The sequence below is a fragment of the Cydia strobilella genome, chromosome 6, assembly GCF_947568885.1.
Source record: "Cydia strobilella chromosome 6, ilCydStro3.1, whole genome shotgun sequence".
In the NCBI taxonomy this organism is placed as follows: domain Eukaryota; kingdom Metazoa; phylum Arthropoda; class Insecta; order Lepidoptera; family Tortricidae; genus Cydia; species Cydia strobilella.
In genome coordinates this window covers 4,979,096-5,003,948 of record NC_086046.1, presented here as the reverse complement: position 1 = coordinate 5,003,948, position 24,853 = coordinate 4,979,096, and the positions used below count along the sequence as shown (strand labels likewise).

Here is a 24,853-nt window from a genome sequence, read left to right as displayed (position 1 = left end):
ACACTTCGGTACTCAATTTTGGACATTGCTATCCAATAGTGCATAACATGTCATGACATGTCGCGCAGAAATGGGTCAGTCCAGGTCATTATGGGACAACCTGGTACACCTGCTCTTATTAGGTACTATCTTTGTATACCAAATTGAAAAGCAATAAAAATACTTCCTTTACTATTATGGTTTTGTTATATTCATTCAACTCTTTTAAATCTTTTTTACATAATATTAGGACTACTTGGGCGGTTTACAAGTAATTTTTTTTGTTTGATATCTTGCAATCAATAAAAGTTTTTTGTTACAAACAAAAAATGGTACTTGTAAACTGGCCAAGTAGACCTAATATTATGTGGGACGAAAGTACACGTATGTATGCATATGTAGTTGTGCACGCACACATATATACTTAGTTTCAGAATAAAATCAAAGATGGCGCTTTCAAATCAGTTTCCATAAAATGCTTCAAGTGCTCTCTTTACCTATTATACTTACTTTACTCGTTGGTATAAATTATCTATTGGCATTTTTATCTGTCACCTCTCCAGTTATATAATTCTTAAACCTCCTTTATAGTTATGTTAGCCTGGTACATGTATGTATCAAACAAGTATACACAGAGAGAGAGGGAGATAAGACACCGTGCTGGTCGAGCGAAAGTTAACTTTAGTGAGTTAATAATAGAGTATAAAATTAAATTATCTATGGTAGCGATTTATTCTTGATTTATTAAGAAGAGCATCAATTACCCTACTTTCGGGAAATTACCCTATTCAACTTACTGGTCACACTCTTGTATTTGTATGTTCATAGTTATGTTCGCCTGGTATATGTATGTACATTATGTATGGTATAAATTAAATTATTATGTATGGTAGCGTTAAACGTTTAACGCTGTCAGTTGGAAGTGCCATAAGAAGTTTCACTTCAAAAAATATTTGAGATTCTCACAATGAGTTCTTTCATTTGATATATAACACGATATAGTTTGAAAAACTTTATTTTTTAATTTTCTCATTTACCAAGTGCTTAAGATCCATTCCTTCGACAAGGATTCCCATTTCCAGCAACAAGGATCTATGGAATCGATGCCACCAAGTCCCGGTCAAACAAGAAATCGCGAAACGGAAGTGGAAGTGGATAGGGCACACCCTCCGAAGACCAGATGACAACACGGCCAGGATTGCTTACAAGTGGAAGCCGCACGGGAGCAAGCGACAGGGCCGGCCGGCGCACACGTGGCCAGGGCTCGGAACCGGTATTTTTTTTAAACCCCGAAATAGCCCAATATTTTGAATTGTTTTATGCTCATTACGTAGGACTGAATCATGTATTTAGGAAACAATTTTGCATTATTAAAATGTCCCATTAAAAATGAAATTATAAACAAAAGAACGAAAAAGAACGTAATAATACCGGTATTTTTGTATGGAGCAAATACCGGTTTCCGACCCCTGCACGTGGCAGCGCACAATCGACGCTGAGCTGCGGGCAGCAGGACTGAGTTGGAGGGACGCGAAGCGCGAGGCGCAGGACAGGAGCGGATGGCGACGTCTCACGAAGGCCCTTTGTACCGATGGGGTACCATAGGACAACAACAACAAACAACAACAACAACAACATTTACCCATGACTTAAAACAACTTCATTTTTGAATTAATAGATAGACGATTTATTTTTAAAATGTGCTTCATAAATGGTCTCCAATACGAGTACCTATAGTAATTCAGTTGCCAAATAAATACTTGTTACCTTTCTGAAAACAAACAAAAGCTGTAACAGCATTAAAACACTACTCATATTTATATGTATAACTTAGCTCCGTTTTAGTTGCTAATCTATTTATTTTAGTACTCATTTAAATTTATTTAAACAACCAGAATTAGATTAATTAGTTGACCGGTAAAATACGTACCCACCGTGGTCCTTTGATTCATTTCTTTCTCCGAAAATATTGGAAGGAATGGATAGAAATGAATTGGAGGGGAATGAAGTTTCAACGTTTTTTACTTTTAATTTCTTTATCGTCTTTGTGGCTAGAGGGTATCAAGCAAAAGGAATGAAAATATGTATACCCAAATGCTTATAAATAGTTAACGATCTTTTTCATGAGATTAATAAATTACTATGTATAAGGATAACAATGAGTAAATTAGCATTTTACAAATTCATGTGACCAGCTGACGGTGTTTCCACCGCGATACAGCCAGCTAACGATTATTTTTATTCACAACAGCACCTAAACTATCATCTGACAAAGTATCAAACGGGAGGCAATGACTGAAAACAATTTTTTTTTAAAGAAAGAAAGAAAGAAACAAAGAAAATACATTTATTTTAACATCAACCAACAAGTTCACAAGTTTACAAGTTCACTGACCACCTAAACACCTAAACTACCACCTGACAAAGTATCAACCGGGAGTCCTCAACCCACCAACGGAGCGGCAGCTGACTTCCACTAGGGTGCATCTTAAATACTTTGAATGTTTTGATGCACCAGGTGGATATATTTTCCATTTTTGCAGTATTTTTTATTAGATTTAGTGTCGTCCCCTAGCGGAAAAGTTTTGGTCTAGAACCGGCACTAACACACTACTGATATGCTATCACTAAATATATGAAAGTAAATTAACTAAAATTTTATTGAAACTCATGCCTGCTCTGCACCTAAAACAGTTTTTTGTGCAGCAGCAACACAGCAGCATCTGACAAAGTATCAAACAACGGGACGGGAGGCCATGACTGAAAACAATTTTTTTTATATGTTCATGTGACCAGCTGACGGTGTTTCCACCGCGATACAACCGGCTGACGATTGTTTTTACTAACAATAGCACCTAAACTACCATCTGACAAAGTATCAAGAGGAAGGCGATGACTGAAAACAGTTTTTTTTTTACAAGTTCATGTGACCAGCTGACGATGTTTCCACCGCGATACAACCGGCTGACGATTGTTTTTACTAACAATAGCACCAAAACTACCATCTGACAAAGTATCAAGAGGAAGGCGATGACTGAAAACAGTTTTTTTTTTACAAGTTCATGTGACCAGCTGACGATGTTTCCACCGCGATACAACCGGCTGACGATTGTTTTTACTAACAATAGCACCAAAACTACCATCTGATAAAGTATCAAGAGGAAGGCGATGACTGAAAACATTTTTTTTTTTTTACAAGTTCATGTGACCAGCTGACGGTGTTTCCACCGCGATACAACCGGCTGACGATTGGTTTTACTATCAATAGCACCTAAACTACCATCTGACAAAGTATCAAGAGGAAGGCGATGACTAAAAACATTTTTTTTTTTTACAAGTTCATGTGACCAGCTGACGGTGTTTCCACCGCGATACAGCCGGCTGACGATTATTTTTATTCACAACAGATCCTAAACTATCATCTGACAAAGTATCAAACGGGAGGCGATGACTGAAACTTTTTTTTTAAATTTTCATGTGACCAGCTGACGGTGTTTCCACCGCGATACAACCGGCTGACGATTGTTTTTACTAACAATAGCACCAAAACTACCATCTGACAAAGTATCAAGAGGAAGGCGATGACTGAAAACATTTTTTTTTTTACAAGTTCATGTGACCAGCTGACGGTGTTTCCACCGCGATACAACCGGCTGACGATTGGTTTTACTATCAATAGCACCTAAACTACCATCTGACAAAGTATCAAGAGGAAGGCGATGACTGAAAACATTTTTTTTTTTTACAAGTTCATGTGACCAGCTGACGGTGTTTCCACCGCGATACAACCGGCTGACGATTGGTTTTACTATCAATAGCACCTAAACTACCATCTGACAAAGTATCAAGAGGAAGGCGATGACTAAAAACATTTTTTTTTTTTACAAGTTCATGTGACCAGCTGACGATGTTTCCACCACGATACAACCGGCTGACGATTGGTTTTACTATCAATAGCACCTAAACTACCATCTGACAAAGTATCAAGAGGAAGGCGATGACTAAAAACATTTTTTTTTTTACGTGTTTCGGTGGCTGCCATTCCTCAACCCACCAACGGAGCGGCAGCTGACTTCCACTAGGGTGCATCTTAAATAGCCGTTAACCACTATACGAGTTTTCGCGAGGAAGGCGATGATTGACGAAATTTTCGCCTGGCTCGCGGACCATTAAGGCAAGTACCAATTATTTATTTGGCAACTGAATTATTATATTGGAGACTATTTGTGAAGCACGTTTTAAAAAGAAATCGAGTATCTATTAATTTAAACTTAAAATTTGTATTTCGACCATCATTACCTGAGCTATCATTTTAGTATAAAAAAGAATCCTTAAAACGTTATTGTGGTCGTATCGCTATGGGTAGAAAACTTAAGGTGTTTGTATTATGTCGTGGTTAAGATAATGTTTATGGAATAATAACGGAACGTTAAAGTGTGTACAAACATCACTTTTATAATTTTGTTAGGCTACTAGTGCGCTGCGACAGTTTCAAGCGCGTGAGATAGACTAGGTACAGTCTAGTTCATAAATATGTACCTATACTTTTTTTTACAAAAATGTATGCATTTTTGGAAAAAAATGTATGCATATTTTTGTTGCAAGCCAGTTCCGTCAGTAGAAAAAGGCGGCAAATTAAAAAAATTAGGCACGAAGGGTTGTTTTCCCATACCGTCAAAGTGAGTTTGCCAGAGTAGGTACATATTTAGTTGGTCAAGCAAATCTTGTCAGTATAAAACGGCGCGATATTCAAATTTTCTATGGGACGATAACCCTTCGCGCCTACATTTTTTAAATTTGCCGCCTTTTTCTACTGACAAGATTTGCTTGACCAACTATAGTTTGTCAAAGGGCTGTCTCATTTCAAACATACAGTCTGACAAAAAAAGAGTAGAAATTAAAAAGTGGCAACACTGTAGTGTCGTCCCGTTTTTCTTATAGCCGTAACACATCATCGCACCGCACCAAGGTACCGCATTGTGCGACGCCCCCATAAGTAAGAGCGAGAAAGAGATATCGCTTTCTTGCTCTTACTTATGGGTGCGTCGCACCCGAAAGAAAAGGATGAGCATTTTTTTTGTTTTTATTTACTGACAATTTGGTTTGACCTACTATGTATTATAACAAGAACGATTACGATTACAGCTTAAAAGTCTTTTATAAAACAGGACCCAGGTATCCAAAAATATAATAAGTCTTCTCAAACTTGCATGTTAGAGAACGTAAATACGTCTCAACATAAAACTCGCATCCAGGCCATAAATGTAAAAAAAAGTGACAGTGACAGATGCTTGCTTTGAGGTTGAGGTTGCTTGCTGATCCTTCCTAATAATCCTAATCATTTTCAATTGATTTTCTGGCTAAACAACTAGTCAGTCGATATGGAACCAAAAGGTGAAGACAATTCCGTTGAGAAAACTATCTTTGACGCTATCGCGCAAGGAGATTTAGATTTGTTCAAGAATACCTTGGCGCAACATAAAGGGAACGTCGATTTCTTCGACGAAAATGGCATGACCGCACTACAACACGCCGCTTATAAGGGTAACAAGGACATGGTGCAACTGTTGCTCGATAGGGTAAGTTAATGTACCTACGATTTAATGAGAGAAACGTGTATGAAACTCGTTTTTTACTGTCTGTATTAACCATTTTATGCGTTGTAGGGCGCGGACGTAAATTCTGGAAAGCACGAGTACAACTACACAGCGCTGCATTTTGGTGCCTTATCCGGTAATTCTGACGTTTGTAAGCTGCTACTTGACGCTGGTGCTAAATCGACCGCCACTAACTCCGTGGGGCGCACGGCCTCGCAAATGGCAGCATTCGTAGGGAACCACCACACTGTTGCCACCATCAACAACTTCGTGCCTCGCGCTGAAGTTTCCTACTTCTCTGTGCCGCAAGGACAGCAAAGTGAAGCCTATTTACCTCCCTTCTTGGTAGATCCTCTTCACAAATTTGTCTTGGGAGTCAATATTCACCCTGTGCGATTAGCCCTAAATCTACAACATATACCTGGCCTTCTAGAAAATGCTGATAAAATCAGTAAGGTCTTAGAACTAATGTGCAAAAAGGAGATGACTCGGGGCAGTGACACCAATGAGGTCATGGCATTTAAGTACCACTACCTCTCATACATTGTTCGTGAAATACACAACATCAGAGACAAGCAGAAACCGGCAGCAGAAGAGAAAAAGCATGATATTGTCGAAGTGTTTGCTAAGAAACTCTTGAAACCAGGAAAAGATGGAATTTCTCTTGACCTGATGGATACATTCCTTAAGGATTGTGTTAGGGAGTTCCCATACAGAGAGTGCACAACATTCCACCAAATGGTGTCCTCGTTGACAAGCAAAGACCCTCCTCCAGCATTGACCGTAATCAATTGCACTATCAACGGGCAAAGGGGCTTTGTTGACGCTATCCCCTACTGCAGTACATGTGGTGAGGAGAAGCCAGCCAAAAAGTGTTCTAAATGCAAGTCCGTGCAATACTGTGATCGAGAGTGCCAGCGTATGCACTGGTTTGTTCATAAAAAGGCCTGCAACAGGGAATCCAGTGCTCCCACTACAACCAATGCTAAAGTAAATATTGATGCTGGCGAGTTAAGTGCAGAGCTTCAAAACCTCGTAGCAGGATAGAGCTAATTGTAAATGTAGTAAAATTATTGTAATGCACCAAGTCAAGTGATTCCAGATCAATAAATGTACCTATAACTGTTAGGCGATAATAAATATTTTCTTGACACATATTAAGTTAAGCTTGTAATTCCCATTTTGTTGTATTTAAATGTTTCTGAAAGTGATGTGTGGTTAATTAAATTTATTTACATTACCAACAACATTATATATTTTTTATCCCTTTCTGCGCAATCCCATTACAATAACAAAACAAATTAAATTGAGTCACCTACGGTACACTATAACAACATGTAGGCTGAATATTATATTCATCCGTACCTACTCTGAATAACTCTGCATTCAGTAATATTAAATCAGAGGATATAAAATGACTATTAGGGTTCCATACCCAAGGGGTAAAAACAAGACCCTATTACTAAGACTCCTCTGTCTGTCTGTCTGTCACCAGGCTGTATTTCATGAAACGTGATAGCTAGACAGTTAAAATTTTCACAGATGTGAGATGATGTATTCCTGTTGCCGCTATAACAACAAATACTAAAAACAATATAATAAATATTTAAGTGGGGCTCCCATACAGCAAACATGATTTTTTCCAGTTTTTTGCGTAATGGTACGGAACCCTCCGTGCGTGAGGCCGATCGCACTTGGCCGGTTTTATAAACGAAAAGGGTAAACCAAAGAAAGTATATGTACTTATTTCATATAATTTTGTTTGTTCTTGCCATGCCATGCCATCTAGCGACAGCCAAGACAACTTCGCAGTACTTTACATTCTTATAAAACTGTGTGATGTATTATCGCTTTAATTGTAATCTAGATGGCACTTCTAGTGTGAGAAATTTTATTGTCATCAGTAATTACGGAAAAAACGTGCCTCGAAAATCATGAAAATTTGATTACCACTAGTTTTGGCCTACTCTCGTTTAGAGGGCGTTGACGGTTTTGTTTGTTATTTATAATTTTAACGCATATCAGTGAAAGAACATGGGTCAAAATCATGGAAAAATAATTAATGCAAATAAAAAAATCTTTTATCTATATTTAAATACATTTTAACGTATTTTTATAAATCTTCATTTTTAGTTTTAAAGTATGTCGATAGATGGCAGTGAATTTACTGTGGTTACAAAATTTACTATGACAGTACCGCTCTATCTTATTATATCCTCTTTCTATTTTATTATTATTTCAAAAAATAAAAAATGAGATTGGCTGTAGGTATATACGATAACCACATTGTTATTTGCAGGTACATCAAATAATAATAAAAAATTAAAGTTCGCACATTTGCCACTTCGCGCGTCGAGCGCGCTTATCACTTTTGATTCTTCTTTTACGCACTTCACTTCACACCACACATTGTTAGCCATTTTAGGAATTACCTAAATGTCTGGAGCAGTGTTTCCCCAAGCCAAAGATAGATATAACTCCGTAATAGATGGATACAGTCTAAGGAAAAAACTTGCCTCGAAAATCAAGAAAATTTGATTCTCGTTCAGAGGGCGCTACTAGTTTTGGCCAACTGTCGTATAGATGGCGTTGACGGTTTCGTTTGTTATTTAACAATTTTAACGCATATCAGTGACAGAACATGGGTCAAAATTATAAAAATAATTAATGCAAATAAAAAAAATCATTTATTCATATTTAAATACATTTTATCGTATTTTTATAAATCTTTATTTTTAGTTTTAAAGTGTGTCGACAGATGGCAGTGAATTTACTGGGGTTACAAAATTTACTATGACAGTACCGCTCTATTATAAGTTACTCTATGCCCCAAGCTGACTGAGCTCTGATCCACCTAACAAAAACTGCCGAATTCAGGACCCACCTAATCATTGCCGAAAATTCGACCTTACATAGGTAGATAGATATGAGGTACTGAAGGACAGTAACACTTTTATAGCTTCATCAAAACACTACTATATACGACATATGACATTTATTTCAGTTTTACCCCCCTTTTTAAACCCTTAAGGGGCCCACTGACTATCAGTCCGCCGGACGATATTGGCCTGTCAGTTAGAACAAAAAATTGACATTTCCGGACAACTGACAGGCCGATGTCGTCCGGCGGACTGATAGTCAGTGGGCCCCAATTCATAATTTATTTATTGCATCCATGGTTTACATTTGGTGGTAGTAGGTTTCGGTTGATTTCGTGGATAAAAACTATTCTATATCTCTTCCCACATTTCAAACTACATACTTATCCATACCAAATATCATCTAAATCGGTTCAGCGGTTATTGATTCTCCATATAAATTTCTAGCCTTTTCACCCCCTTAAATAATGATTTCTGGGTTAAAAACTATCCTATGTCCTTCCTTTCCCTTCCCTATGTATCTTTATGCCAAATTTCAACTAAATCAGTTCATCGGTTTAAACGTGAAGAGGTAACAGACAAACACAATTTTAGTATGAAAGTATGGATATACGAATAAATTAGGTATAGGCTATAATAGTTATTTACAAGGGGGCAGTTGTTGTTTAACCGCTCGTGCTAATATTGGTACCCGAGCAAGAGAAAGATTCTAAAATTGAACCACGAGCGTAGCGAGTGGCTCGAAAAGTGCACTCTTGAGCGTTGCGAGGGTCCCGCGGGCGAGATACTGTCGCGCTCTTCCTGTGCTAGGCCTAGAATATTATCGAAACTACATTTATTTATCCTTTTAGTGTCCCGAGTCCACTATACTCTTTGCCTTTCATGCCTCTCGTCAAAAATTTACAAAATACCAGGCTAATTGTTATCTATCATATTTTATTACGGTTGTCAGGTTGCTATTTGAATTTTTCAACAACTTTAGAGGCCGTCTAACCTAACTTTTCATATTTTCATATACATTTTACATAAAAGATGAGATTGCCAACGCCCCACTTTATCATTGCAAATCCATGCAATGAAAATATCAAAAGTCAAAATGATTTATTTGTTTAGCGTTAATTTTTCCTAAAGATTTCATGGCTACTGCGACACATTTTAATTTATTTTGGCTGTATAGTTCTCAAATATTACACAATTTACGTAAGTATACACTACTACTACTACTACCACTTAGGACTTACCTCTCTGTACTGGGTATTAGTTACCTACCTGCTGTAGAGCAGTATGTACCTACCTATAAATATGTATACCTCTAGGTTCCGACGTTAAGATCGAAATAAAATCAAAAGCATGGTTTCTATAATAGGTATATTTATGGTAAAAATCTACAAAAGCTAATGATAGGATTCTCTAAATATTTACAAATTAGGTCTATTATATAATATTCTATACCTACTTATTAAAACAATAATGATTTATTTTATTAGGTATTAAGTATTACATGTGGGTATAAAATCGAGCATATACGAGTACAGGGTGGAAAAAATTACTGGGTCCTGGGAGGGAAAGTACCTTAAAACCTTAAGTTAGCTCATTTTACTTAAAGTAAAGAGAATATAATTGGATAGAGCGGTACTGTCATAGTAAATTTTGTAGCTACAGTAAATTCACTGTCATCTATCGACACACGATTAAAACTAAAAATAAAAGTATCAAATTTGTATTTATATATAGATAAATGATTTTTTTATTTGCATTAATCTTAAAGGAAACATTCTTTTATTTATTTATTGAAACTTTTATTTTCAATTTGCTTGTCAAAAATATTCTTTAGTAATAATGTTCGATTTTATGGACATAATGTTTTTTAGAGAAATGTTATCATTAACATTAACTGTATCGACTAGTAGAATGACATAGCGAATGTTTATTTTTAGGAATTTTTAGTTTCGATTCCCAAGCAAGACAAGCGAATTTGAAAAAATCTGAATGCGGTTTTGTTTCTTTTTTTTAAATAAAAGAATGTTTCCTTTAAGTAAAATGAGCTAACCTAAGGTTTTATGGCACTTTCCCTCCAGGGCCCATTCATTTTTTCCACACTGTATAATTAAAATTTTAATTACTTCTTTATTGAGTAGGTTACACTTTTTAACTTTTTCACAATATGAAATAATTATTTCAATGTATACCTACATTGTTACTACTTAAGTTCCTATATTATAAATAAAAGTTGGATTTGATTTTCTAGATACAAGATTTAGATTTTCACTCAATTCACTGGTTCATTTCAGTAAAATGTAATTTATGTAAAAAAAAATCATGTTGGCCAGTTATTGTAATACTAACACTAATCTAAGAAGATATTTATCTTCAGATACATTTCACTTACTAAAGATCAATCATATTAACATCTAACCATAAATAATTAGACAATTTATACAAGGCACTGTTATCACAACAAAATATAGTATTTCTCAATTAAAACCTACGAGGTAATTCTGAACTCACGTTAATCAAACGTAAAACTTTCTATCAACAATATCTACAATTTAAGTATTTATTGCAAATAATGCCCGTCGAGCTTATACTAGCACCAAGTCAAATGGTGATATGAATATGAATCACCCTTCGCCTAATAGAGCGCTTATTGTAAAACTCTTGACTCTGCGGCAGGGCGCGGGTGCAGGCACGGGGGGTGACGGCACCGCGGGCGGGGGAGGGGGAAGCGCGGGCGCCCAGCCGAAGCCTGCCATGGGTCCCGGCCAGAGACCTAGGGACATAGGCATGTGCATATGTCCTAAATAGGGCAGTTCTGGAAGGCAGAAAGGCGGAGGCGGCGTAATGTTCTCAGGCGGAGCGATTAGCGGAGCGGGAGACTCCACGAGAGGCGGCGATCGAGGGGAAGCGGAGCGCAAGCTTCCTTCTTCCGAACATGAAGACGCTGCGTCAGAGCATGCTCTTTTAGCCTCAGTGGACTCTGTATTCTCCGTCCCATCGGTGTCGATGTTCTTTCTCTTGCATTTGGACTGGCCGCACGCCCTGAAGCCTTTTGCGAACGGATTGTTGTCAATCTTCAACTTAGTTATGCGGTCGTTCTGTGGACAAAGAAAAAGAGCGTTACAATTCTGTTGCAGACAGGGAATTAAAGTCATTTGTTTCTGTCAATCGTTTTAATTGCTATCTCTATTGTAGAATTGCGAGCGTGCGCTTTTAAATTAAAATAAGATTGTATAATTGGTTGTAGAAATTTAATAATTAATTATACGCTGTCATAATTTAGCGTCTATCAAACATTGATATCCGCCGTAACGGTTTAGTCACTCGGAAACTTTCTTATCTCGAGAATGCAATTTAAACATCCGTTTCCGCATGCATCCCTAATAGCTTGTAAGGGATAATTGTCACATGTGGCATAGCGTGGCGTGGCGACAGCCCAATTAGCTAAGGCGCCGGCGCAACTCGCCTACTGCGAAACCTGATCCTTGGAAGCTACTCTTGTTAAATAGTTTGCGCAATATTTAAATAATAAAATAATAAATTCATTTATTAAGGACCAACTTGGATCAATTTGGGTTAGTGACAGTTTTATCTTAAGGCTAATGTTAGTATATACATAATTATTTACTGACTAGCTAACTATATAAAATTCTAGTTTCTAAAATAAATAAGTAAGCAGATTTTCTCAAAAACCAGTTTAAAGAAAATCTGCCCACTTACCTATTCCTGCGCACATGAATCATGCAGCAGTTATTTATATATAGGCTATCCACCCTGTCCGCAATCATGGTCAGGATGCTGTTGGTGCTGGCCCGTACTCTGCGCACCAGGGATGTGGCTCGTTTGCGCATCGTGGTGTAGAAGCAGTCTACCCGCGCTTCCGCGAACATCCCTGACGCGCTACAGAATCTGGGCAGCCCCATCAGCACCCTGTACGCGTTGTTATATTGAACGCGCAGAGCGTTGTACCGTTTATACGTATAGTCCGCCCACAGGCTGCTTGTGTAGAAACTCGTACAGTAGGCTCTGAACAAACAGATTTTGACTTCTTTAGAGCACTGAGCAACCCTGCGGGCTATCACATTCGCTTTGACGGACAACGCTCTGCGCTCGCGCTCAATATCGGCATCATCCTTAAGGTCAGCGTTCACCAAATGTCCTAGGTATTTAAATTGGTTAACGATGTTTAGCGGTTGCCCATTCAATTTAACCGATGGAAACGCTGGCGGGCATTTACCCTTGACCTTAAAAATAACGCATTCGCTCTTGCTGACGTTTAAACATTAAAAACTAAAATTAGTTGACAGAGCGATAATTGCCATAGTGTTTACTTTCTAAAATCCTGACCTACGAAATTCCCCACTGTGGTTACGAGTTATCTTAGCGAAATCCGGACCGCAAACAGTCTGGGCGCATGCGAAGTCTTCTAACGATGTTTACATGACTTGATAAGGCGGCGCCAACGCTCACCGTCGCCGATAATGCACCCGCTGAGATAAAAATGAATGCTAAAAGCTTGAGGCACTACAGCTTTACCAGACTTTCAAATTTGGAGGGTTTGTTAGCACGGCGCCGCCCCTGGCCCGCCCTGTCGCCCGTGACGTCACGCGACAAACACGCCAGGCGTTTTCACTTTTTGCGTGACGGCTTCACATATTGGCGACTGTCGCCAGTTTTTTTCTGTGTAATTAGGGCTTTAAGCAAATTTGCTTTGTTTAAAGAAACTTAAGTATGCGGCGATTGATTTAGGGGCTGCGAAAACGCGGTCTATCTACTTTTTTCTAATTGTCGGGGTATAATTGAAGCGGTGCGCCACCTAGTTACGCCGGTGTCGGCGGCTACAAAAGCAGTATTCTAATTCGCTAGTAATTCGCAACAATGCTTTAGCCGGCGGGCGTCCGTCTGTCCGGGGATAATGCGCAATGATACGCTGCTGGCATTGTCCGGTCCCGTTACCCAATCCAGGATAATCCCACAAAGCTGCCGAAACTTTCCAATGTGATATCCTTCAATTTTAGTCCTTATTAAAATGGTTTAAGGTTCGTGTGGCGGGTGCTTGGGTGTGTAAATAGGCGCGGGAAAGCGTTCGCGCCTCGCTGCAGTCAGCTTGAAAGGCGCCGCTAGTGCAAAGACGCCGCGACCTAATTACGTACCGAGGATTACGCAACAGTACACTGCCCAGCCTTTGTGGTATCAAAACAAACAGCAGGGGGCGAATGTGCCCAAACTAACTAGATAAATACACGTTTATTGAAGTATCGAATAAATCGGATTAAAATTCATGAACGTGAAATAAAGCTTAATCCTGTATAACAGGGTGTTACAGATACTTAAATTTATTTATTAGGTACGTACTCCAGTTGATATTGTTAATATCACCAGGGGTTCCATATTGTCAAATATTGTATATCATATTCATTACATTATTTGTCTTGTTGAACCTTCTAGAATAAGGAACTGATAAAAAAAAGAAGAGGTTATAAAGTAGGTACAAAGGATAAAACAATACTAAGAGAAGGATAAAGTACCTTAGTTAGGTAAGGATTACAAAAATTGGACCACCAAATGTTTGTGGGATTAGCAAACTATATGCGTTCCAAAGGAATAGCGGCATTCCTATCATCTCCAAGAATTGTTAGGATAGGACTAACTGTTCTCTATTGTGGAATTCACGCATTTGAACACAATTACAAAATCAGATAATGCGACCTACAAAGTGGACGGTCAAAAAGTAAATTAGTCGGTTTTTGTTTTCCTAAATACACAATGACCGTTCGAGTGGCAATCGGAACCATGTTTTTATCTGTGGCATTTTTTTTCTGGCTCGTCAGTAAAAGCATTGGCGCCTCCTTTCGAAAAAAAAAACATAAGTGCGAATCATCAATCGTTCCAGGAAATGGAGTGAGTATTCGGGGAAGCAAGACGTGTGTTCATATAACTGGGGTTTCCCTTCATCGCAAATTTGCATTTTACCTAGGAAGGTATCATGATCTCATGATCATATAACTATTAGCAAAATTTTATGGCATTTCAGCTAAATCATGTTTTTATTGAGGATAATAAGTTTTAATTTCACCATTTAAGCAATTTCATATGGCGAGTCGATGCAAAGATTAGATATGAATCGGACCAAGCTGCAATGACAAAGTGTAAATCTCAAATTTCTATGAAAATATGACATTTATTATTGCACTTTCACACTTTGTCAAAATCGGCGCAGAGTTACCGCCGATATACAGGTTTAAGTTTCTGGGCTGTTACTGCAGACAATTTTTAGGGTTCCGTACCCAAAGGGTAAAAACGGGACCCTATTACTAAGACTCCTCTGTCCGTCTGTCTGTCTGTCACCAGGCTGTATATCATCAACGGTGATAGCTAGGCAGTTAAAATTTTCACAGATAATGTATTTCTGTTGCCGCTATAACAACAAATACTAAAAAGTACGGAACCCTCGGTGGGCGAGTCCGACTCGCACTTGTCCGGTTTTTTATTAAAGCTTAGTAGATATAAATCAAAGTAAATACCAACCTGATATTCCTGATAAGCAAAAGCAGTGACAGCAATGAACTCGGTCTCAGGGAAGGAGATAGCGCTCCACTCCACGCCAGGGCGGCGGAGTCGCGCGCGCGCGCCACCCCACCACCACCGCGGGCGGTACTTGTACATCGAGATCAGCACTGTGGCAAGGGAGGAATAAACAAACCTGATAAGCAGTGACAGCAATGAACTCGGTCTCAGGAAAGGAGAAGGCGGCGTGCGGCGCGCCCCACGCCAGGGCGGCGGCGTCGCGAGCGCGCACGACCACCACCCGCGGGCGGTACTTATGCATCGAGGTCAGCACCATCTGTGGCAAGGGAGAAGATGTTGAAATATAGAAAGATGGAAAAGTGGAGAGATTCAACTTCAGGAACTTGGTAGGTACCTATAGCATGTTTTCGTTAGCATTCAAATTAATTAAGAGAGTAACTGTTGATAAACAAAAACAAGATAATATCGAATGTTGAAATGAATGAGTACCCTTAATCCAACTTTCCTTTGGCTAATACTGGCTGCCTGTGCAAACCGATGCAAATATACCTTACCCTACCCATTTGAGTGCCTATGCCAAGAAAAAACAAAAAATAAGCCTGATTTATCATCCTTTTTACCGTTAAAATGACGCAAAACTGATGTAAAGGACTTTTATAAAAAATAACAAGAAAATAACTATCATTCAACGGAAATTTGACAACCTATTTGAACCCAGCTGAAAGTTTAAAATGACTAATTAGAGCTATTCACACGTTGTAGAGGTAAAGTTAAAATTTTCTCAGCAATATATTTCCTAGGAGCAATCAATGTTTCATAAGGTGGTCAGCCGCATTCGAGGGAAGCCAGTGCTGTCAAACTGGTTTAATTTGGCAGATATTCTGAATCATAAATTTATTAAAATGCAGCAATACATATACGTGTGTAAATTCGCCCTGCATGTAAATATTGTAAATTGATAACAGTTCTGAATTTGCTGATAACACTTTCATACAAATACCGGTGTAAAATATGTACAAACAAACTACTTAGCAAACCCAAAAACCATGCAAACAGTTAATAAAAAGGCCCGTAATACACATCGGCGTCAGATGTCGCGACGTCTGTCTTCTTGTGACTCGTTCCCATCACTTGATCCAACCCAACCCATTATGTCAAACATGGAGCCAGTTTAAGTATGATTATCAAGCATACAGCTGTTGAGGTTCTCGAGGCCCAGTTACGCTGGTTTACTCGTCTTTCGGTTCGGTCAACAACAGCCCAAGTCTGTATCCACGGCACTGCTTGACAATTCGCTACCTGAGTAGGAGCCGGTCGAGTGCATTCAAGAGCCAAAAGGGTTTTCAATTGTTTTAAATGGTTTCAGTGGATGCTGCTGATTTTTTTAGATAAGTGCTTGTTTTTAAGTTTTGCGTTGATTCGAAAAGTTGAAGTAGGTACAATAATACCTGCCAAGAGTACCAAGGGTAAATAATTACTGAAGTAAAATTATAGATACGAGTAACTATTAAGATGAAGGGTATTAAGTAGTATATATTTGATGAGTATACGTAAGTATTATGGTACTTTATTAAGTGTGAGCCATTCTCCTATTCAATTTGAAGCAAATAAAACCCACGTCTAGCTGAATCAATTCGTCCCGACAGACAGATTGACAGACATACAAAAGTTTCGCCGCCTCCGGTAGCTCGTCCATCACATGGACGAGTCTTCGATCAAACTGATCGAATCAGTGATACAGAATCGTTCAGATTGATACATTTGATTTTGTAGTTTTTTGAAATCCTCGAAATTCCTATCATTTGGTCGTGTCAGCATGATATCAAGTCATGTGTGGAAAACGGTGGGAAATAAAACTGTTACGTATTAATCGACCTACTCAGCTATAAAAATAAAATTAAGTTATAAATGAGGAACTATTTAAGTATTTACATATAGAATATAAATGAAACCTACTTTGTAAACATATCTAAATGTCTCATTTGGTGGGAACCTTTTTTAAATTACATAAGAGGTAAATTTTCAATTATGTACATCCATAAAACAGGCAACTTAGTAATTACGTTTTATAAACATAATATTAGCATATAAAAATGGAAAAGTATATTTGAGGGCATTCTGTATGTTTAAAAACTATGGTCGATTCCAAAATTGCCTTAAGGGGGTCGTTAATATCTGCAGTTACCTTAGCGTTAGATTAGGTAATAATTAGTTTAGTTTAGAATAGTAAAATTTAATATAGATTAGAATGTATAAATTAGATTAATAATAATAATTATTCTTAATGTAATGGGTTGATACCTAAATAAATAGCATTTTTATTTTTTTTATTTATCTATTTATTATAAATCCATAACATTTCGCTTCCGCATTTTTCTAATTTTTCACGTATTTTTTTCGCACATAATAAAATGTTCATATCTTCTGAGTAAAATTGAAACGGTGTGAAGGCATGTAACAATGCGAGGCATGAAATTAATAAATCGCTAAAAACAGCATGGAGCCCCGCGGCGCGATTGAATACTTGCTTTTTTCGAGTCTGGCAACCTTTTGTTTCAACTATCGCTTTCCGACTGCATTGAGTACATTGTAAGTACTTACTTTGTGTTTTTGAACTACTCGATTATTCTTGACAAAATTCCTGTTTTAAAAAGCATCCCGACAAAAACGTGATCGACAAATTGATGCAAGGAAATCGCTAAATGCCAATGCCAACGACATACGCAACGTAAAATGAAAGTAGGTGCCTTAGCGAAAAGATAAACCGTAAAATTACTTTCGAAAGCCTTTCAACTATAACTATTATAATTTATTGATGAAAAACATCGATATCACTGTAGTAAGACAATGCAGTGTCATAGCTCGTGGGCGTCACAAATGGCTTTTTATCGCGTAGGCGTCGCAAAGAGTCGCAGGCGCACACTTGTGCACAAAAACGCGCCGCAATTAGCCCGTGTCTAGACGGCTTTATCTGCAAGCAAGCATAGCATAAACGTGACATGTGTTTGCGTAGCGCAGTTTTTTCAGGATCGACGCCAGCTATCGGGTCAGTTATTTGAGATTTTGCGTGAAAATAAACTACCTATGCTGACTATCTATCCTTTCTAAACAATATATAGGTACCATACAAATACTATACCAAAGTAAAGTAGGAACCTTAAATTAAATTACCTACTATTTAAAAATTATACCTTTCCTACATCAGCTGCAGAGAAAAGTGACCCCCTCCCCCCGCCAGCCCTACACAGAAGTTTGTATGCAAAGGTGCTAAGCAAATTGCTGACTGTACATAATATATATTTAACCTAACTTCAACTTTCGTCGTTTCTTCCTATGAAGGAAAATATATTATATCTTAAGTATGTAATTTTACCTCATTTTTAAGCAGGTAAAAAAGTAACTGACACAATGAAAAAAATAACTGACTTTTTTATATAATTCTACATATAAATTCTCCATCGCAAAAACTTGAATAAAAACCAAACAGTGGCGCCGTTTAGGTTAGATAAAACGCACCATTTACACGTGTCGCGACACGGAAGGTTGACATATGCACGATAAAAACCCATCGTTACAAGATTAATTAGATAAGGGTTACCGGATATCTGGCCGCGCAACCCCCGCTGAAGTGATCGGTGCTACGATAGACTTATGAATTTGTTATGCATAGGTAGGTATATGTTACCTATAGTTAAGCCAAGTTTTCGTTACACCTTTTAGATTTATACTTAATGCATAAACATTAAGTTTTAAACCAGGTAACTGTTTCAGAAAGTTAGGATATAATTTCCTTGTGTGGGTACAGTTCGCAGCAGAAGTATAGCTAAAGCGGGTGAAGTGTAGGTATATATTATGTAGAATGTAAGTATGTATCTCAAGTTCTTTGGTCAACTTTTGTAAGTTGTAACATGATCATAATCTTTTATATTTATGTAAATAGTTTATTAGTTATAATTATTTATAACTTTTTTATATTTAAGTTGTACTTACAGACCATATTTTTACTCGTGAGACACGGATACAGAAAAAAAATTTTGGTTATTATAGGAAAGTATATTTTTGCTTAGTTTTATGACGAAAATTAATTTATACATACTCCTGATAATTGTTTAAATTATAGTGTTTTTATTATTATATATTTATTCTATTGGAACAGCCGGTTATACTCTTATCCCTAATCTTTACCCGACAGTCAACTTAACACCACATCTACAATCCCGAATTCAAAAGCGCCCTAACAGGTAGTTACGTAAACTATTCGAGAACTTTCTTACACAAATCACCACAATTAGTTAACCACTAGTTCTCACTTACAAATCTATAGTCGGGTATTAGTTAAACCCTTTCGCCGTATATGCCTTTAGTTAACCGAGATTATACTAATCCGTTTCATAATTAGTAATGCTAATGTTAAAAGAATCGAGTAAAAGTATTTTGTAAGCGATACTTGAAACTACAACGTAACAAAAGACTGCGCAAAAAATGACAAAAAATTGAAACAAAAGAAAAAACAGTGCCTATAATTTTCCTCAAATTGTGTTTTCTAGCGGCCCACCATACAAAGAAAATTGATAGTCAAATTTGAATCAGTGGTATTAGAAAATAGAAGTGAATTTGTTTTGTTTTAAAATAGAACGAAACAAAACAAAAGCAACTTGAAATTTGAATCAATAGTACAATTTCATTAGAGGTAATTTGTACTAGTACCTATTAGGACTTAGGATTAGTTAAGAGTCCTCCTATAATGTGTTTTGATTGGTCATAATTGTATGGTTATTTTAATGTTTCAAATTTAATTTGAAAGTGCATTGCGTGTTCAAAAGTTTAAAATGTATAAGTTCAGGAAAATGTTACCATCTTTATCCTTCACATCGCACAGCACCCTTGATATGAACCGACAAAAACCTCAATTTAATTCCCACCTACACTCTTGACTGTATCTAAGCCCTGAGACCGCGGCTTATCCTTTGTACCCCTAAAAAACTTGCAAAAAGGGTAAACAAAGCACGGGAGCATTATCGCAGGTGGCGATCCTCAAGTGCGCAGTCACCCAGGCGAGTATTTCTGCAAGAACGACTTGGCTCCCGTAAATGAACACAATAGTATAGTAACTGTTGCACCTTTAAGTTAACCCAAAATAGACACTGTTCTTAGTAGTCTAAGAGTGGAGGCGAGTGAATTAGAGTTGCATGGGAACGGTTACAAAGAAGCCGCCTGAAGATTACTGCTTACACGTAATTATATGCTATTATGGTATTTGTTGAAGCTGAAATTGTAGCGGTGTGTAGATTTTTTTAGTTTGTAGCGCTATGATATTGTAATGTGGCGATTGAAGGCCTGTCTACGTGAATATTAGGGATGTAACGATAAATACATGATTATGCCGATACGATAGGTACCGATACCGGTTTTAGAAGTAAATAATCGGCGATACCGATACCAATACCGATATCGATGGCTTAGTACATAGTTAATAAAATAAATAAATAAATAATTATGTAAGCTTCTCATGTCTAGTTCAAAGACTTATTGCAAAATACAAAATATGCAAACTGAAATAAAATAATTTGAGTCAATGGTTGAATTGACTTTATACAACTTATTTAAATATAGAGTTCCCTATAACTGTTTTTTTTATGTTACAAACTCATCATGAATATCATGATACTTTAAAAAAATGGACAGTAGTTTTTCAATGTCCAAGACTTCGCAGACCGTTTCACGCGCGACCGCCCCGACGCACGCGCAGCGAACCATACCGATTTACCCTGTGTTGTATAACACGATATATATCACACGAGATTTGTTGTGATAGCTGACTGTTCCTATATTTGGATTGATTATGATTTGGGTCAGGGTGAAATTTGAAGGTTGTTTTTGGAAGGATAACAAACAATTAACCAAATAATTAAGTAATATTCATTTTACTGATCATGATGGGCCGGTTACACCCACCACAACTAGTGGATTGGTTTTGATTTTTTGAACGGTCCATGAAATAAAATTTAACGTGCGCTTTAATCGTGATAGACGATTAGATGCAACCATCCTTGTCTTAGGTTAGATTGAATAACTGTGTTAACTTACAGATGATTAGCACAACCATAAAATTGTTACCTTTTCTCACAGTTTCTACAAGCATTATAAAATGGAATTGAGCTGAGCACACAAGGGTATCATTAATCGAGGCATCCGAGGCGTGAACCGCGTTGTCCAAACACCGCGCCCGCGCAAACAGCCGCAAGCGCACAATGCGATACAATGCCTTTCAGCGCATTTGTACGCTGACGAAACACTTAAACTTTCCTTTGTACGGCTGAGACTCCTGCGGCGAAGCCTTAAAATCAAAGAAATAACAACCTTATCTGAATGAACTAAAGTTTAACTTGCGATGTTAACGCAGCGGCGGCAGCGGTAACTGTATACCTAGCATGATACATACGATACCAAGCGTGTAAGACGTTAAACGAAATACGACTTTTAGCGCTTGTTATGTAGTCGGAATTTGATTGTGTGTTTGTTGTAGTTATGTCAGTTGGTTATGAAGACCTGTATAGGAGGCGTTGCCTTTGAAAAGTTATGTAGAGGTGCCTACGTAAGTTACTTACTACAGTCACGAGCTCGGATGTAAGAATCGGTTCTTGTCTATAGATTTCTTGTTATCGATTTTGTTTTGATATAGTTGATTCGCTTTTAGTTTGGACTTTATTGAGTGCTTTATTTAGAATCGTTTTTGATTAAGTATGATTGAAAACAAAAGAAACGTGAAATAACATAATCGAACTAAGATCATTATATGGTAGAGTCAAGAGTATAAAGTTCGTGCTACATACAAATACTTTGTTTAGAATTATATGACAGGTTATAAGATTATTCTAAACTTCATATGAGTAATTGGTTTGTTTCGTGATAAAAAAAAGTGTTACTGTTTCTTTTAGCCAACAGTTTCTCCCCTAACTAACTGAGACTAGGTATAGTAGATATTGAAGTAAGGCACATATGAGCCTTTTTGTTTTCACTCGTCACTCTAGTCATTTAACTATCTGACCTATCAGTAGACAATAGATGAGATTACCAATATCCGGCATTCCAGTTGCCAATCATTAGCGTTATCTCGGGGCTTGCGCTAGGCAACATAGTGTCGCAGATGACTACAGTGATTATGTAGGCTTGCACAGGAAGGTAGTTAAAATAATTGGATGACAAATGCAGGGCAGCGTCTATTAACTACAAAGAAGTCTAATGTTAATATATATTTGAATGTATGTTATCTATCATATTTAATTGTATAAAACTGTCGTATTTCAAATGTACCTGTGTGACCTGTAAAATATTTTTTACCAATAAATAAACTGAACTGAACTGAACTAAATGCTGTAATGGGTTTCAAATACGTACTGGCAAAAATGATAAAAAAGAGTTTCGAGCTACTTAAGTATTTTACCCTTTTTCAGCTGGATTCTAGGGAATTATTTGGTTGTCTGAATAGGTATACTCCGGAGATGGCATGGACTCTCCATGCGTTTTTGACTCATGATCAGATATTACATGGATATTACTTATTTTACCAGAAACTTAAATAATAGGTATAAAAACTTACATGTCCCTGGGCATCCATAGTGTTGTTTGTCAGCTTGAGCTTACTAAAACTGACAGGATTGGCGGTCCAGTGGTGCCCAGGTGCAGGGGAATCAGGGTGCAGCATGAGTCTCCTGGGAGACTGGGGCTCCGCCCCGCCCGCTTCGGCCCACGCGCCGCCCGCCCAGCGCCAGCGCCGACGACCAACCAGCGTGAGCTCGAGGAGAACGCAGTATTCTTCACGAGGGTCCAGCCCGCCCAGGGAGATGCGAAGGGAGGGGAACATGCGGCTGTAACAAGATTGATTATTTAGGTTACAGTTTTATATGCATAATTCATCAAAGAAATTATACTTCGGTACTATTAGCACTGTAGCATTTAGCACTTTTTTAGTTCTAGCAGATATAAGTCCTTATAGTTGAACTATAGACAGTGTCCAACTTTAGTTCGAATAAATTTTAGGCAATCATCAAGTGTCATAAGAAATATTAAAGTATTTTTATTTTTGTATAATATAGGTCAGTGTAAAACATTATTCTTAAAGTAAGTTCTTCACATTTCTAGTACATATTGACAAATGGCTCAAGATTACTCCATAAAAATATACATCAGACTCTTAAGGATAAAAAAACTTGTCTGGTGTCTCAAGTTGTGAACACAAGCGTCAATTTTATGACATCTCTGTTGTTTGTCAAGAGCGACAGTTGTGTCGTCCAAGATGACTAACACAAGCAATCAAAGCACTACTTTGGAGCGTGCGAGCGTGGGAGGCCCTCTAGTGTTGACAAAGCATCTGTCCTGCATAACACCGTCCAACTTAATTCACAAACAAAGAAACCATAAATTCCAATTCACGAAATCGAGACAAAGAAGGTGATAACAAATTTCCTATTGGACAATGGTTTTATCGTGATTATAAAGCGTGTGATACGTGTAAAGTGTCGGTAAAGTAGCTTTTGGCACCTGTTATTCAGCTAAGCGACTGGTCGTAAACGGGATGCATCTGGCGCCTGCCTTATCGCTGACCGCCCACGACTGATTAGCGGTGCCTAAAGCTTAGCTTTGCGGATTTTGCATTATTTATGCTTTTAAATGGTGCTGTAAATATTGGTCGATTTAATCAATCAAATTTAGTTTATGGTGGAGTAGAATTGTAGGTTGTCAAATTTTATATCTCTTTCAAAGTGTCAACTCCATATAACGTCACTCGATATAACGATTCACTTCCTATAACGTCGACATGAATTGCCTATAGCTGCTTTACTTTAATATAATGTCACTCCTTTTAACATGTGTAGCTTGACTGTAAGTGTTAATTATAAGGAATAATAAATAAAATAAAATAAATATTAATTTCTCTCTATATAACGAAAACTCTCTATAGCGTCAAAAAACGTCCGGTCCCTTGAGTATCGCTATATAGAGTTTACACTGTATATATTTCCCTAACATGTTCTGTTTTTGTGACTGGCTTTGGTTAATACCTAATATTAAATAAATAGGACGTTCTATTTCAAAGTTTTCTATTTAAAAACCGCTGGTTGGCTTATGTAAGTTCAAACAAAAACAAACCTTTTTTACTTCGATTAAAAAGTACCAAACTACTCAGCAGATACATTAACCGAACCCAACACTCAATCCAATAACCCTAATCTAACCCTCAATAATACAAAATTATCTACATTTCATAAGAACCTTCACGCATTCCCAAAAACGCAGCCTCCATCAGTCATAACGCCGTTATCAGTCGCCCCCGGGGGCCAAGGCTGTAATTTCATTCCACACCAAGCGTAAGCCAAATTTAGCATCACGTCAACCAGTCTAACAGTGGTCTTTGACGGAAAGTTGTTAATGATCTTGAGGTTACACTTTATAGTGGTTTATAACGATGAATGATCGTCTGAGACTTGGTAAGCGACTTAACACAGAGCTACCGCTAATGCAGGCCACTGATAACAGCCGAAGCTCAATTAACAACCTGAATTAGCCTCCATTAAGAGTTTACGATGCCCGCTACTGCCTTACGTATCAAAGTAGCGACAAGCACTTAGCAATCAGAGCACCAATAAATGCTTGGCTTGCTCTAAGTTTTATTGCTGGATCTTAATGCAAAATAGTTGTAATAGGAGTTATATTAGACAATTATGGAAATTTATAAACACGAGCTTTAAAAGAAGAATTAAATCACGGTGACCAAATTAGAAGTAGAAATTGGTCTCATTATTCATTTATGAAGGCAATTCGTTTTCCTCTAATTATGTATGAATCATTTGCCACAAAGTCAATAATGATATT

The 24,853-nt window shown here is 37.6% G+C and overlaps 2 protein-coding genes across 2 annotated transcripts in view; one reads left to right on the top strand and one right to left on the bottom strand.

Moving 5' to 3' along the window:
• Positions 1-5,265: 5,265 nt before the first annotated feature.
• Positions 5,266-6,823, top strand: LOC134741984 (ankyrin repeat and MYND domain-containing protein 2). Its single transcript, XM_063674890.1, has 2 exons — positions 5,266-5,558; positions 5,646-6,823. Exons 1-2 carry the CDS (start codon positions 5,361-5,363, stop codon positions 6,621-6,623), a joined length of 1,176 nt encoding a protein of 391 aa, XP_063530960.1. The 5' UTR covers positions 5,266-5,360; the 3' UTR covers positions 6,624-6,823.
• Positions 6,824-10,772: 3,949 nt separating this feature from the next.
• The window catches only part of LOC134741985 (T-box transcription factor TBX6-like), a 38,397-nt gene continuing 24,316 nt past the window's right edge, over positions 10,773-24,853 (bottom strand). Inside the window, exons 3-5 of the mRNA XM_063674891.1 lie at positions 22,581-22,848; positions 15,156-15,296; positions 10,773-11,550 (exon numbers count right to left, since the gene is read on the bottom strand). Of these exons, the coding sequence (XP_063530961.1) occupies positions 11,077-11,550; positions 15,156-15,296; positions 22,581-22,848 (883 nt within the window). The 3' untranslated portion in view covers positions 10,773-11,076. The remainder of the gene's footprint in view (positions 11,551-15,155; positions 15,297-22,580; positions 22,849-24,853) is intronic.